This window comes from Papio anubis, chromosome 11 (genome assembly GCF_008728515.1).
Source record: "Papio anubis isolate 15944 chromosome 11, Panubis1.0, whole genome shotgun sequence".
NCBI classification, from domain to species: Eukaryota; Metazoa; Chordata; class Mammalia; order Primates; family Cercopithecidae; genus Papio; species Papio anubis.
In genome coordinates, this window is record NC_044986.1 from 99,288,920 (window position 1) to 99,306,188 (window position 17,269).

A 17,269-nucleotide genomic window follows, 5' to 3' on the forward strand; every position below is an offset into this window, starting at 1 on the left:
CCTCCCGAGTAGCTGGGATTATAGGCGCCCACCACTAGGCCTGGCTAATTTTTGTATTTACAGTAGAGATAGGGTTTTGCGATGTTGGCCAGGTTGGTCTCAAACTCCTAACCTCAGGTGATCCACCCTCCTCGGCCTCCCAAAGTGCTGGGATTACAGGAGTGAGCCACCACGCCTGGCCTAATTTTTGTATTTTTAATAGAGACACGGTTTCACCATGTTGGCCAGGCTGGTCTCGAATTCCTGACCACACGTGTTCCACCTGCCTGAGCCTCCCAAGTGCTGGGATTACAGATGTGAGCCACCGCACTTATCTTGTGTATTAAACTCTGACTTTCATTCTGCCATTTTTTCTTATAATTACACATTTAAAAAAATAATATTTACCCTTACGAAAGTTGAGAATTATACATCATTCCTCATGGAAGTTGAGAGAGTTTTTTTCCTGTTAAACAGTATTTTATAGTGATTTTTCTATTGTCATGGTGAAGCAAACCAGATTAAGTTAGAGGATAATGTTTAATGGAGTGTTGCAGAAAATTGTCTTATTTCTTATTTTCACTTTTGTGAATGGATACAGAATCTGTGTTGATTTATTTTATGGATTTCAAATTAATTTGTACAGAAAGGCCATTAACTTTTCTCCAAAATACAAATATTTTAATAAACTATTTAAAATAGGCATTTCCTTCATTTTCCTTTCATTTAAAATATATTATAAAAACATAGAAGTATTTAGATTATGTATAGTATGTATATCTAAAGTAGAGAATTAAGAAAATTATCTAGATCCCTCTTTTGGATTTTTAAAAAACAACATTGAGATATAATTTGCATACCATACAGTTCACTCATTTAAGGTGTAAAATTCAGTCTCTTAGATTATTTACAGAGTTGTGTAACCATCACCACAGTCAATTTTAGAACATTGTTATCACTCTGAAAAGAAACCCCACATCCCTTAGCCATCACTACCATCCCCGTCCGTGTCCCTCCACCTTCTCCAGTCCTAGGCAATCACCATCTACTTTTTGTCTCCTTAAATTTGTCTGTTCTGAACATTTCATATAAATAGAGTCATACAATATGCAGTCTTTTATGAGTGGCTTCTTTTACTTAGCATGTTTCTGGGGTTCATCTGTGTTGTAGCACATATCAGTACTTCATTTCTTTTTATTGTCGAATAATATTCTATTGTATGGCTATACCAGTTATCCATTCATCAGTGGATGGGCCTCTAGTTTGCACTTTTTGGCTACTGTAAATAATGCTGCGATGAACATTCATTTATAAGACATGTTTTTATTCTCCTGCCACTGGATTTTATCCTCAGGGTTATTCGGGCTGCTTTCACCATCTCCCTGCTTTACTTCTGCTGTTCTTCCTGTCTTTGCAGTTTGTATTCGTCTAGCCTCATTCCTTCAGACCTGGCACACAATTCCCCCTCCTTTGGGAAGCTTTCTCTGACCGTTCTGGCTCTCATTGACCTCACATTTTAGCATTTTTTATCTAGTCTGTGTAGAACAATTTGCCCTTAATTTAACTTCAATTTTATTTTTTTCATGAGAGAGAAACTCATCTAATTATAAATTTGCCTGCGAGGTGAATAATATCTGATATGCCTGTCACGTATCCTTGTATAAATTGAAAATATTTTAGCTTAGCAATTGTTAGGTTAAAATTACTTTATATTATACTAAGAATTTCTTTTTTGAGACGTTGATATAATAAAGCTTTTATTCTATTTTTATTATTTTATTTTTTTACAAGCCCATGACTAACATAGGTGGTTATTCTAAATATATTTTAAGTAATTAAATATAACTGGAAACCACTTAATCTAATAAAGGAAAGTTATTCAATCAAATGCTCATGTTTTTCTCACTATAAAAAAAATCTAAATTTACATTTCTTTATTATGTAGCCAGAGCTGGGATTCATAGATTCATACCACTTTACCACCCAAAGAGCTCTTGCTGCAGCTTTTCTGATATGCCATGTGACATAACCTTAGCCTTAAGCTCATCAGAGTGCTTGCTAAAGCAGCTCAGCACAGATACTTGTTGGGAATGACTTGATTTAGGAACCTTGTTCTGCAGTAGAGTCCAGTGTTTTTAGTCCAGTGCTCTGATGGCCATGTAAGTTATGTACTACTCATTCCAGGAGGTGCTGTTTACATTGTGGTCATCGCCCACTGAGGAGAGCAGAGACAAAGTAATCTATAATTGTTTAAAGTACTGTTGGCTAGTGGAATTGGCGAAAGTTCTGTGAAGCACTAGGGGTGTATTCTGGGCCTCATGCTCCTCATTTGCTTTCACTTCCAGTGGTGTGAAGAATGATTCAGTGTAGCTATAGGAGACCGCTTCCATTGGCATGCCAGCTGCCTAAAATATACAATTTTATTAGAACACAAAATACAGTAAAAATCACAAAAACAGCAAATATCATATATAGCTCACTATATGCCATGTACTCATGTAAGTACTTTATGTGCATATTCTTTGACTGAATCATCTTACCATCCCAGTGAAATAGATACTATTACTGTCACCATTTCTATTTTACCGATGAAGAAGCTGAGACACTGAGCATTAATTTGCTCAAGGTCACACAGCTTACCATCCCAGTGAAATAGATACTATTACTGTCACCATTTCTATTTTACCGATGAAGAAACTGAGACACTGAGCATTAATTTGCTCAAGGTCACACAGCTGGTAACTGGTGGAGCTGGGATTCCCACCCAGCTATTCCAGCTTCTCTGTGGATACTGCCTCTCAATTTCATGAAACATCTAGTTGTCAACTAACATGTCATCATGTTAATTTTTTTTTTTTTTTTTTTTTTTTGAGACGGAGTCTCGCGCTGTCGCCCAGGCTGGAGTGCAGTGGCGCGATCTCGGCTCACTGCAAGCTCCACCTCCCGGGTTCACGCCATTCTCCTGCCTCAGCCTCCTGAGTAGCTGGGACTACAGGCGCCCACCACCGCGCCCGGCTAATTTTTTGTATTTTTAGTAGAGACGGGGTTTCACTGTGGTCTCGATCTCCTGACCTTGTGATCCGCCCGCCTCGGCCTCCCAAAGTGCTGGGATTACAGGCGTGAGCCACCGCGCCCGGCCCATCATGTTAATTTTTATAATCACTGGCATCGCCATGGTCATTCACATCTATAAATATTAAAATTCTAGTTGACGTGGTGGTGCTTGGAATGCAAAAATATAGATGCTTACCATAAGGTAATTTCCTGTCTTTCTCCATTTTACCAAGTTTGTAAATTTGAGTATTTATCTGATAAAATATAGTTTGAAAACAAGAATAATGTGTTTTAGTTGTAGAACGCAGGTTGATAAACTTTTCTGTAAAGGGCCAGATAGTATTATTTTAGACTTTGGGAGCCATGGATACCTGCTGCAGCAAATCAGCTCTACAGCCACAGCACAAAAGTAGCCATAAACTATTAAAGGAGTGTGACTGTGTTCCAATACAGTTTAGTTACAAAAAGAGGTGGTGGGCAGATTTTAGTAGATTATTATTTAGTAGATTATTTTACTAGATTATTAGTAAAGTGGTGTTTTTTTTATTCTTTGTTTTAGTTGCAAGAAGCACAGGATCGACATACAGAAGCTGTCAGATGTGCTGAGAAGATGCAAGATCACAAGCAAAAGTAAAATTTAAAGCAGCACACAGAAAAACGTGATTATTTATAGAGCAAATAAGCAGTTATTTATAGAGCAAATAAGCAGTGTAGTATGAGAATTGTATCAGCTATGATCATAGGTACATCTGTGTGAAGTCAAGGAAAAATTTCAGCATTAAGCAATTTTGAAATGCACTTTTTAAATATTATCCTAGAATTTTGTGCATTATCCACAAACCACAACTAGAAAAATGATAGTTGCCGAATCACCTACTTTTGAAATCTTTAAGCATTTATGTAATTATGCCTTCAGGTGTTTGCTAAGAAATTACACAGTATTTTAAAAATTTATCTGTGAGAATAATTATTCTAAAATATACATTGCAGGCTTGAAAAAGATAATGCCAAGTTAAAAGTTACAATCAAAAAGCAAATGGACAAAATTGAGGAGCTTCAGAAAAACCTGTTAAATGCAAATTTGGTAAGTCAACCTCTTAATTTCTGTCATAGTGAAAAGGAATTTTATTGCTTTAGTAAGAGAAGTGGAGTATCCCTTATTTAAAGTACTTGAGACTAGAAGTATTTCACATTTTGGATTTTTTTTTTTATTTTGGAATATTTGTATGTACATAATGAGATATCTTGGAGACAGGACCCAAATCTAAACATGAAATTCATTTGTGTTTCATATATACCTTATATATGTAGCCTGAAGTTAATTTTATGTAATATTTTTAAAATAATGTTATGCATGAAACAAAGTTTTGACCATGTTTTCACTGTGATACGTCACATGAGGTTAGGTATGGAATTTTCCATTTGTGGTATCCTGTCCACACTCAGAGTTTCAGAGTTTGGAACATTTCGAATTTCATATTTTCAGATGTTCCTCAACTGATAGATGGGGTTACATCCTCATAAACACATTATAAGTTGAAAATATTATAAGATGAAATTTAATACACCTACCAAACATGATAGCTTAGCCTTAAACCTGCTCTGAACACGTACATTAGCCTACAGTTTGACAAAATCATCTAATACACAGTCTATCTTATAATAAAGTATTGAATATCTCATATACCACATATTGCTAGCCAGGGAAAAGATCAAAATTCAAAATTTGAAGTTTGTTGAAATTGTGATGGTTTCACACCATTGTAAAGTCAAAATATATTAATAAGTTGACCCCTGGTAAGTCAATCCAAATTGTAGTGGTTTCACACGCTCTTATAGTCCAAAAAACATAAGTTGGACTGTTGTAAGTTGGGGACTATCTGTATGTAAGAATATTTTAGATAATATGATAATCTTCATTGATGAAAGTATTTATTGTATTCATGGTAATACTGCTTGCTACTAGTAGTACAAGTCTTAACGTTATAGAAGTTGACTGAATTCATAACATGAATGAATTTGGTAGTAAGATTTTTAATATAAAAGATTGTGATAGCCTAAAAACAGTGTTTTTTATGTACATTTTGTTTGTTCGTTCATCCATTGATGGACATTTGGCTTATTTCTGTCTTTTGCTTATTGTGAATAATGCTGCTATGGACATTGGTGTACAATTGTGAGTCCCTGCTAATGCTTATAATGTCTTTTGAAATTTTAAGAAATTTGAGTAATGATTTGATCTACAATTTGAATTTCTTTTATAATCTAAATTTGTATTCCTCATCAAGAATGGATACTAGGTCATTATACAAGCATTTTTTCCCCAAAGTAATGTGTTTTTCTCTTTGGATTTTAAAAAAGAGAAACCTGTGAAAAAGTAGAAATGGCTGCTCCAACAGGACATCACAGAATAACACAGTGCTCCTAGCACTGCAGATTCAGAAACTTTTTTTCCCATTTATCTGTGTTCATCAATCTTTCAAAACCTTAACAGTCCCTGCCGGGCACAGTGGCTCATGCTTGTAATTCCAGCACTTTGGGAGGCTGAGACGGGGTGGATCACCTGAGGTTAGGAGTTTGAGACCAGCCTGGCCAACATGGCAAAACCCTATCTCTACTGTAAATGCAAATATTTGCCATATTCCTTACTCAAGCCAGGCATGGTGGCAGGTGACTGTAGTCCCAGCTACTCGGGAGGCTGAGGCAGGAGAATTGCTTGAACCCAGGAGGTGGAGGTTACAGTGAGCCGAGATTGCGCCATTGCGCTCCAGCCTGGGTGACAGAGCGAGACTCCGTCTCAAAAAAAAAAAAAAACCTAAAAAAACCGAAACAGTCTAGTCTCAGAAAAGTTGGCTGTGTAATCCACAATACCAGTTTATTGATGTACCAATTTAATGATGTATTTATTGATGTTCTGCTTGATGTTTAACAAGCAGAACAGGATTCTCTGGTCATTCATGCTTTCCTGTGTAGAAATGAAGATCAGAAGGTTGCATTGTGAATACTAAAGTGGAGCAATGAGGTTGATGCTTCTACTAATGAGTTTCTTGAAGTCACAATAGGAAGATTTATGCGACTCTCGTATACAGATATATCTATCAGAAGAAACATCAACAAGTTTTTTTTCTAGATTTCATGTGTTAGTCCTACTTTATTGGCATCCTTTTCACACAAGTGACATGGCAATATATTGATATGAAGTCTCCTGTGAATGAGAGTATGGGGGGGACATCCCCTTATATGGGTGTCATCCATGAATATATCAATGTCTCAGAAATGGAAAATTTAGTAAAAGTACTCAAAACCTGCCAAGCGTATTCAAAAATAATGCAGGATTTTCTGTAGATTCCCATAGAAATGAGTAAGGAATATGGCATATTATTAGGACACTTTGAAGTGTACACTGTGAATCAAAAATTTAATAGAGACAGCTTTCATCCAACTCATCAATAGCCCCTAACTTTTCCAGAAGGTTCTCATCTCATGTCTTTATGGAAGAGGGAATTATTCAAAAGAAAGCAGAGGCAAACAATCAATAATCTGTCCCTTGTGGAAAAGTTTTGCATTATAAAAGAAAAACAAAGACAAAGTATGCTGGTCGACATCCTAAGGGTGAGTGTGCCCACCCAAGATGAGAAAATAACACTATACTCAAAATAACACCAGTAAGAATCAACATAAAATGTACAAAATTAGCTATCTACAAAAGGAATCTGCACCAAGTAATGGTTTATGGGTGTGTGGTTGAGAATATTAATTGTTTATGGAAGTGAACTAGAAGGAAGAGACCTCAGGAAAGAGGTGTGGGATGGAAATCTAGATGAGGGAATCTGGGATGAAGCCTTGAGATTTAAGGAACTCTTAGAGAATTTAGAAGAGAAATGGAAGAGGACAGAACTCAGCATGAGGGGTGGCTGCATTTAGAAATGAAGTGGGGTCAGAGCAGTCTGGGAGAGGGTATGGTCACTGTTAGTAGTTGCTACTGAGAAGCAAAGCAGATTAAAGATTAAAAAATAGGGCCTTGATGATTTTCAGAATTTTAAAATGAAAATTATAAGATTGAAAATTAGATTTTAGTATAAAAGAAGACAAGTGATGAAAAAGTAGATCTCTAGATGAGACCATGTATTAAAAAATATTAGAGTCTGGTGAGCACTGTGGCTGACACCTGTAATCTCAGTGCTTTAGGAGACTGAGGCAGGAGGATTGCTTCAGACTAGGAATTGAGACCAGCCTGGGCAGCATAGCAAGACTCTGTCTCTAAAAAATATAAAATAAATTAGCCAGTGTGGTGGTGCATGCCTGTCCTCCTAGCTGCTGAGGAGGCTGAGATGGGAGGATTGCTTGAGCCCTGGAGTTCGAGGGTGCAGTGAACTATGATTGCACCATTGCACTACAGCTTGGTTGACAGAGTGAGACCCTATTACAAACAAACAAACAAACAAACAAAAAGGAAAGTCTAGTGGAAAAACGGGATGATTAAAAATGCCACAAGAATCAGGCAGAAGTTATGTTTTTGTTTATTGTGGAGAAGACAAACTTTATTTAAAGAGAAATGGTTAATAGAAAAGGAAAAATTGAAACTCATGGAAGAATGTTTATAAAGAATGAGAGGGTCAAGAAAGTGGCTCAAGCCTGTAATCCCAGCACCTTGGGAGGCCGAAATGGTGGATCAGGTCAGAGATCGAGACCATCCTGGCTAACACGTGAAACCCCGCCTCTACTAAGAAATACAAAAACTAGTCAAGGAGGTGGCGGGATGCCTTCAGTCCCAGCTACTTGGGAGGCTGAGGCCGGAGAATGGCGCGGAACCCGGGAGGCTGAGCTTGCAGTGAGCTGGAGATCCGCCACTGCACTCCAGCCTGGGCGACACCCGGCTCAAAAAAAAAAAAAAAAAAATGTAATGGGAACCAGATGAAGGTTTTCTAAAAATTTTCTTAGTAAGATTTGATTTAACAAAAACTGGAATATCTTGAACTATTGATGACAATGTTTCTAGAGCAACTTTAGAAACGAGAACATACATCTAAAATAACTTAAAAAAAATTTCATTAACACTTAGTATTTTATGTGTAAAAACTTCTATTTTTAACAAATAAATTTTGGTAATTTAAGTTCCAGAAAAGAAATATGAGCTGTTTTAAGAAAAGTCGTTTTTGAAATCTGTTCTTATTGGTATCAGGTTTATAAACTGATAAACAGTTTATAAACTGTGTTTTATAAACCTCCCTAAACATATGTTACTCATGAACTCATGAACTCATGAGAAATAATAGTTTTAAGAACAAAAGTGTTTCTAGAGTTTTAAAAATAATTGAAAATATTTTGTTTCAAAGTCTGAAGATGAAAAGGAACAATTAAAGAAACTTATGGAATTAAAACAGTCTCTGGAATGTAATTTGGATCAGGAAATGAAGAAAAATGTTGAATTAGAAAGAGAGATAACTGGGTAAGATTTTAGTATTTCAGATCATTTTAACCATTTAATTGATTTAACTATAATTTTACTTTATTCAAAACTAGATACAAATTCATTTAATATCTACTTTTTCTTAATGAAATTATTCTCTTTTAAAATTGTTTTAGAAAGTTGCAGCACAATCTGAAACTTTTTGAATGCCTAAATATTACACTTATTCTTCAGTGATTTTGAAAACAGTTACAATGCCTTTGGCATATAATGTCAACTTCTCTCTTCATCTTTTACTTCGAACTTTTATTTCTGAAGATATTTTCATTCTCTTTGGTAATCTTTCTCTCTTTGGTAGTGTCCAAAGATATTCAGATCTTTTAATATCTGAAAACCTATCTGTATCACATCAAAAATTATCTTGATTTAGCTTATGCTTTCTTTCTGCCTCTTTTATGTGTCTGTGTAGTTATAAAATATATCATGGAAATTTACTCATGGAAATTTCGCATGGATAGCTCCCATGTTTACCTGAGGTATACATGTTATTAAACTTCTGTTTGTTTTAAAACACATATGCCTCATACATATACAAATCTATGTATGATTTAAGAGTAAAATGAACAATCGTGTTTTTACTATCCAGATTTAAAAATGGAATGTTACCCGTTGTCTTGGAAGCCCCAACAAGGCTGCTTTTCTATTTATTTGCTGAGTACTTACGTTCGTTCCGATTCTAATTACTATTTTTCTCTCATTGTCTTTCTCTGACGTGGTTTTGCATCCCTTTTACTTTGTTAGCATTGTGCTAGTAAAGATTTCTAGATCTCTTCTGACATGCTCTCTCTGCTCATTTCCTTTCTTCTAAAACTGTTTCCTTTTCCCCTTAACTCAGACATCAAAGATGTTTTCTTTCCTGTCTCTTGTCTACTTTGAATGATCTTGATGTTTTTTATGCGTACTTTCTTTTTGTTGTACTTTTATTCTTATAAACTGTGGTCAGTGGATATCAAATGTATTTTTATGTCTTTTCCAACCATTTATGTATAAGTATGTATATGCTTTGCTTTTCTTTTTCCGGGAGTCTCTCTGTTGCCCAGGCTGGAGTGCAGTGGTGCAGTTGCAGCTCACTGCAACCTCCATCTCCTGGGTTCAAGCAATTCTCCTGGCTCAGCTTCTTGAGTAGCTGGGATTGTAGACATGCAACACCACGCCCAGCTAATTTTTGTATTTTCAGTAGAGACGAGGTTTCACCATCTTGGCCAGGATGGTCTTGAACTCCTGAGCTCAAGTGATCCGCCTGGCGCGGCATCCCAAAGTGCTGGGATTTTAGGCATGAGCCACTGGGTTCAGCCTAAGTATGTTTTTCCTCTTCACCTTGGACGCTGATCTCTGGGTTATAGCTAATATTTGATGACAGGTTAATGTTTTATATTAACATTAAAATGGATAGGAATAATTTACAAAAACTCGATGTGATTACAATATTAACTCTTAATCTGCCATATATGTCTATAATTTTTCTTCACATTATTTACCTAAGATTATAATTTCATTAGAGTGTTTTCAAACTATGTCAGATTGAAATAAACGAGAGAATCATGGTTTATACATTTGTGTCTCTTATATGCTAAAACATATCTGTTTAAATAATTATTAAATCTTTGCCTTTTTAAAACTTGAGTTACTCATTTTGTACCTTCCTGCAGATTTAAGAACCTCTTAAAAATGACAAGAAAGAAGTTAAATGAATATGAAAATGGAGAACTTAGTTTTCATGGAGATTTAAAATCTAGTCAATTTGAAATGGATATTCAGATTAATAAGCTAAAACATAAGGTAATTTTTAATAAGTTTTGGGACCAAAAAATCACTTAATTTTGGGAAATATAGACTTCTCAATACTTTGAACAGTGAAATAAAGATTTTTTTTTTTAAACTTTAGGGACTTGATACTAATAAAGAAAACTTTTTTTTTTTTTTAAGTTCAGGGGTACATGGGCAGGTTTGTTATATAGTTAAACTTGTGTTACGGGAGTTTGTTATATAGATTATTTTGTCACCCGGGTATTAAGCCTAGTGCCCATTAGTTATTTTTCCTGATTCCTCTCCCTTCTCTCATCCTCCATCCTCTGGGAGGCCCCAGTGTCTGTTGTTCCCCTCCATGTATCCATGTGTTCTAATCATTTAGCTCCCACTTAGTAGTGAGAACTTGCAATATTTGGTTTTCTCTTCCTGTGTTAGTTTACTAAGGATAATGGCTTCTAGCTCTGGACATAGGAACAGGCAAAGATTTCATGGCCAAGACACCAAAAGCAATTGCAACAGAAGCAAAAATTGACAAAATCTAATTAAACTAAAGAGCTTCTACAGAGCAAAGGAAGTATCAGCAGAGTAAACAGACAACCTACAGAATGGGAGAAAATTTTTGCAAACTATGCATCTGACAGAGGTCTTATATCCGGCATCTGTAAGGAACTTGCACAAATTTACAAGGAAAAAACAACCCCATTAAAAAGTAGGCAAAGGACATGAATAGACACTTCTCAAAAGAAGACATACATGCAGCCAAACAAACATGATAAAAAGCTCAGCGTCATTGATCATTAGAGAAATGCAAATCAAAACCTCAACAAGATACCATCTCATACTTGCCAGGAAGGCTATTATTTTAAAAAGTCAAAAAAGTAAACTATTCATCTGACAAGGGACTAATATCCAGAATATACAAGGAACTCAACTCGACAGCAAAAAGAATAAATAATCTAATTCAAAAGTAGGCAAAAAATCTGAAACAGACATTTCTCATAAGAAGACACACGAATGGCCAAAAGGTATATGGAAAAAATACTCAACATCACTAATCATCAGGGAAGTGCACATCAAAACCACCAAGTGATACGATCTTATTCCAGTTAGAATCGCTACTATCAAAAGACAAAAAATAACGAATGCTAGCAAGGCTGCAGAGAACAGGGAACTCTTAGACATTGTTGGTGGGAATGTAAAGTAGTACAGCCATTATAAAAAACAATGTGGAGTTTTTTCAAAAAACTAAAAATAAAGCTGCCATATGATGTAGTCATTCTACTATCAGGTATTTATCCAGGAAAAAGGAAATCAGCATATCAGAGGGATATCTGCATTCCCATGTTGATTGCAGTACTAATCACAGTAGCTAAGATGTGGAATCAACCTAAATGTCCATAGACAATGGAAAAGAAAAATATGGTGTATACAGATATATAAAGATGAAAACAACAGACACTGAGGTTTCCAAGAATGCAGAATCTGTACCAAGAAGTGTGTTCAGAATCTGGGTGACAGGATCAATAGAAGTCCAAACCTCGGCATCTTGCAGTGTAGTAACAAGCCTGCATGTGTACCCTTTCAATCTAAAAATGGAAATTTTTTTTTTTTAAATAAAAAGATTTGGAGGCTGGGCACGGTGGCTCATACCTGTAATTCCAGCACTTTGGAAGTAAGGTAGGCCACTCACCTGAAGTCACAAGTTCGAGACAAGCTTTGACAAAATGGCAAAACCACGTCTCTACCAAAAATACAAAAAAATTAGCTGGGCGTAGTGGCATACGCCTGTAGTCCCAGCTACTTGGGAGACTGAAGCAGGAGAATTGCTTGAACCCAAGAGGCGGAGGTTGCAGTGAGCCAAGATTGCGCCATTGCACTCCAGCCTGGGCGACAAGAGTGAAAATCTGTCTCAAAAAAAAAAAAAAAAAAACCATGTAGTGTATATACACAATAGAATACTATTCAGCCATAAAAAAAAGAATGAAATCATGTCAATAACATGTTAAGTGAAATAGGTCAGGCAAGGAAGATAAATATCTGAGTTTCTCACTCATATGCAAGTGCTAAAAAGAAAACTGAGTTCATGGAAGTAGAGAGTAGAACTGTGAGTATTAGAGGCTGGGAAAAGCAGGAGGGAGGAGAGGTGGGCAAAGGAGTGGGGAAGAGAGGAGGTGTTGGGTGATGGCTACCAAATTAGAGCTAGCTAGGAGGAATGCGTTCTGGTGTTCTATAGCACCACAGGGCAAATACAGTTAAATATATTTATTGTGTTTTTTCAAAAAGCTAAAAAGGATTTTGAATGTTCACAAGACAAAGAAATGATAAATGTTTGAAGTGATAGACTAGTCCGCTTATACGTTGTATACATCTATTAAAATATCTCTGTAGCCATAAATACATATAATGTTATGTGTCAACTAAAAAGGAAAAAATATTCATCCCATGATAAACCAGAACATGGGCCAACCTCAGTGACTCATTTCTAATGAATAGAATGTGGTAAAGGTGACAACATGTGACTTAGGCATTAGGTTAGAAGAGGCCTCCTATCTCAGATTCCTTGCCCTTGGAACCAAGCCCGATCTTGGGAGGAAGCTCGGGACCCAAAGGCAGCCTTGGAGTTCCAGTCCCCCAGGCTTTGAGCTGTGTCTAGGGAACCTGAGGGGAACAGAGACAAGCTGTCCTAGCCAAGATTTTCCCAAACCACAGGTTCCTGAACAGAATAAACGTTTTAAGCCATAAATTTTGGGTACTTTGTTAGGAAGCAATAAGCAGAAAAAAAATGTATGTTACAAAAATAGACAATAAGAAACGTAATAACTTACACAGGAGAAATTAGTCTCATTTAAAGTAGAATCTAATAAATGTTGAGATTAATTTATTTATGGCAAATAGTGTTAAGCAGATAACCAGGAGAAAGACATAAGAGCTATCGAGGAGAAAGTTTTTTCTCCAGATGGAACTCAGAAATAAAGATCTGGAATCAGAACTCTCCAAAATAAAAATTTCTCAAGAAGACTTTAGTAAAACTGAACTGGAAAAATATAAGCAACTCTATCTAGAAGAATTAAAACTTCTAGATAGAGGGGGACTGGAATCTTCTGGTTTGTGCACTAATGTGTCTGGTTGCTGATGGTGGCCATTGGCTGGAACTTTGGTTGGGGCAGGCACCCCGAGCACCCACGCTGGAATAGTTTGTAAATAGCTTCTTCCATTCTATAGCTTGTCTCTTCACTCTTAATTATTTCCTTTGCTGTGCAGAAGCTTTTCAGTTTAATATTGTCTCATTTGTCTATTTTTGGTTTTTTGGCTATGCTTTTGAAAAATAGCCATAAAATCTTTGCCTAGACCAGTGTCCTGAAGCAATTATCCCTATCTCTTCTTCTAGTAGTTTTATGGTTTCAAGGTCTTACTTTTTTATGTCTGAAATCCATTTTGAGTTGATTTTAGTATATGGTGTTCGATAAGGGCCTAGTTTCATTCTTCTGCATGTGGATATACGGTTTTCCCAGCACCATTTGTTGAAGAGGATGTCCTTTCCCCAATGTATGTTCTTAGCACCTTTGTTTAAAATCAGTTGGCTGTAAATATATGAATTTATTTCTAGGTTCCTTATTCTGTGGCCTTAACACCAATAATTATTACCCCTTGGAATGCAAGCCAAATTAGCATAAAACATTTGCAGCTCAGGAAAAGGCTTATGGCATTAGAATCTATATTACAGGATTCATTAATTACACTCTTATTCTGGGAGCCATTTTTTTATGAGGCCTAAATAACTCAATAGGAGTTCCCTGAAACTTCTTTAGAAATATAGGGCATGTTTATGGGGGAAGCAGTAAGAGACTTTCTGCTACCCCTTAGAGCCATGTAAGGAGGAAAGACACGAAACAATCATAGAAAAATACAAGTTGGGCCGGGCGCGGTGGCTCAAGCCTGTAATCCCAGCACTTTGGGAGGCCGAGACGGGTGGATCATGAGGTCAGGAGATCGAGACCATCCTGGCTAACACGGTGAAACCCCGTCTCTACTAAAAAATACAAAAAACTAGCCGGGCGAGGTGGCGGGCGCCTGTAGTCCCAGCTACCCGGGAAGCTGAGGCAGGAGAATGGCATGAACCCGGGAGGCGGAGCTTGCAGTGAGCCGAGATCTGGCCACTGCACTCCAGCCTGGGTGACAGAGCAAGACTCCGTCTCAAAAAAAAAAAAAAAAAAAAAAAAAGAAAAATACAAGTTGAAGATCAAGTGCAAATGTGTGGCCAAGATGCTGGAAATAAGGAATATATTTTTGTGACTCCTGGTGGCTTTGACTTTGTTTATTTTCTGAGTAATTTAAGGGTTCACATTTGAAGAATGTTTTGTGTTTCAGGTGACATTTTATTGCAGTTGAATTTATTTCAAAATTTGTTCTTGGTTTTATGTTAGGCTGTTCTCAGGCTACTTCCTTCATTATCACACTATATTATTGTCTTCTTTCAGATTGATGATCTTACAGCAGAACTGGAGACTGCAGGTTCAAAATGTCTACATCTGGATACAAAGAATCAAGTTCTTCAACAGGAGTTGTTATCTATGAAAACAATACAAAAGAAATGTGAAAAACTGCAGAAGAATAAAAAGAAGTTGGAACAAGAAGTGATCAACCTGAGAAGTCATATAGAAAGGAATATGGTAGAACTTGGTCAAGTCAAACAGTATAAACAGGAGATTGAAGAAAGAGCAAGACAGGAAATAGTAGAAAAATTAAAAGAAGTCAATCTATTTTTACAGGTTAGTTTATGTGTAGTGTGCCTTCATTCATTTCACTGCAAATTGTATTTTGGATAAATACATTATATGTGTTTCCTCTACATCCCTTATAGCAATTTGTTCTATAGATTTCTAGAAAGATGATGGCATCTGTTTCTCCCTTTAGATATTTGAGTTTCCATCATTATTATAACTTAATTGATGATTTAGAATAATGATTTTCATTAGAGAATTATTTGACTATTAAGACCAGTTGGCATAAAACAAAATCATCAGGAAAACAAAATATTGTGATTTAGAAATTATACCGTATTCTTGAATTGTTCTTAAATTGTTCACTTTTTAAATTTTTTAATTAATTTTATTATTCTTTAAATTATCAGAGTTCATGAGTACTAATGAAACAATGATTCAAATGTTTATACCTCAGCCTCCTGGATAGCTGGGACTACAGGTGCATATCACGATGCCTAGCTAAATTTTTAATTCTTATAAAAACAGAGTCTCGCTTTGTTACCCAGACTGGTCTCGAACTCTTGGCTTCAGGTGATCCTCCTGCTTAGGTCTCCCAAAGTGCTGAGATTACAGGCATGAGCCACCAAACCTGGCTGATAAATATTTTAAACTTAAGCTTGTTTTTTCACATATTTAAAATTACACTCTGAATCACTAACTCAAAAGTAAAGGAAAAAAAAGACATAATGATTACCCAGGTTATATATAAATTAAATTTTATTGAGGTATAATGTACAAATAAACACAACCATTTTAACAGTTTGACCCAAGTATATACTTGAATAACCACCCTCTCAACAGAGAACATTTCCAGAAAGTTCTCTCTTGCCCTTTTGTAATTAATTCCCCCTACTTCGTCCCAGGAAACCACTGGGACTTTAAGACAACTTGTGTTGTTTTTGCCTTGAAAAAAAAAAAAAAAAAGAAACAAAGCTGGGCACGGTGGCTCATGCCTGTAATCCCAGCACTTTGGGAAGCCGAGGTGGGCGGATCACGAGGTCAGGAGTTCGAGACCAGCCTGGCCAACATAGTGGAAACCCATATCTACTAAAATTTTTTTTAAAACTAATTAGCCAGGCGTGGTGGTGCATGCCTGTATTCCCAGTTACTTGGGAGACTGAGGCAGGAGAATTGCTTGAATCTGGGCGGCAGAGGTTGCAGTGAGGCGAGATGGTGAGAGCTAGACTCCATCTCAAATACAAAACAAAACAAACAAATTAGGCTGGGCATGGTAGCTCGCACCTGTAATCCTGGCACTTTGAGGGCTGAGGCGGGAGAACCGCTTGAGCCCAGGAGTTCAAGACCAACCTGGGCAACAAAGTGAGACCCTGTCTCTACAGAAAATTTAAAAAAATAATTAACCAGGCGTGGTGGTGCATGGCTGTAGTCCCAGGTACTTGGGAGGCTGAGGTGAGAGGATCATTTAAGTCCAGGAGTTTTCAAGGCTGCAGTGAGCTATGGTTGTACCACTGAACTGAACCATAGGCAACAGACTGAGACCCTGTCTCTAAAATAAACAAAGCCAAAGAAATGTCTTTCCTCTCTTACCCACATGGGTATATGAGTGCGTGAGTGTGTGTGTGTGTGTGAGTGAGTGATAAAAATCTACTTCCTTAATAACATGAGTTTGTGTGTCTGTGAGGCATTAAAACTCAATAATTTAACAAATTTGTTTTAGTTGGGATAAAGAGCGATTGAGAACTGTGCAGGACCCCTGTGCTTATGAGAGAGGATGGAGGGTGCAAACTGGTAGAAAGCATTTGAAGATTAACAGAGAGCAAATCTGGGCCACTGGAAAATATGTAGCCGTTGTGAGAATAGAAAGTCTTCGCTACTCATTCTCAGCTTTTTCCCTTCCCTCAGGCTCCTGAGAGATAGGCGTCTTGGAACACAATCTACAAGGCCAAGGTGGTGGTATCCATGATAACACAGGTTTCTTCACATGGTATTTACGATAGTCTTACAAAGCTCTACGTGTTAGCTCTTAGCATGGAATGAGAATAGGGAGAAATCTTAGTGATAAGCCAGTATAGTTTCGCATTTTACAGATGAAGAGACCTAGGGAAAGGTTAAACAGCAGGCCCCAAGCCATAGAGCTAGTCAGGCTCAGGATCACACTCCACATTCCTTTACTTGTAGTCCAGGTGATTCCATAACCTTATGCACCAGCAGGTAGAATTACTGTAAGAGATCCAAGACCTTGGGCTTTTTTCTCAACATGTATTGATGTGCACAGCATTTATTCCTAAGAAGC

At 36.8% G+C, this 17,269-nt stretch overlaps 1 protein-coding gene across 17 annotated transcripts in view; it reads left to right on the forward strand.

The window, feature by feature from the left end:
• Window positions 1–17,269, forward strand: part of ANKRD26 (ankyrin repeat domain 26) — a 96,399-nt gene that overhangs the window by 67,577 nt on the left and 11,553 nt on the right. For 14 of the 17 annotated variants that reach the window (XM_031652437.1, XM_031652430.1, XM_031652431.1 and 11 more), the window contains 5 exons: window positions 3,593–3,663; window positions 4,024–4,117; window positions 8,370–8,482; window positions 10,153–10,282; window positions 14,731–15,021. In XM_031652437.1, coding sequence (XP_031508297.1) covers window positions 3,593–3,663; window positions 4,024–4,117; window positions 8,370–8,482; window positions 10,153–10,282; window positions 14,731–15,021 — 699 coding nt within the window. Of the gene's footprint in view, window positions 1–3,592; window positions 3,693–4,023; window positions 4,118–6,502; window positions 7,238–8,369; window positions 8,483–10,152; window positions 10,283–14,730; window positions 15,022–16,878; window positions 16,961–17,269 lie in introns of those variants that run through there. The other 3 variants (XM_031652436.1, XM_031652440.1, XM_031652444.1) reach the window with 3 other exon arrangements.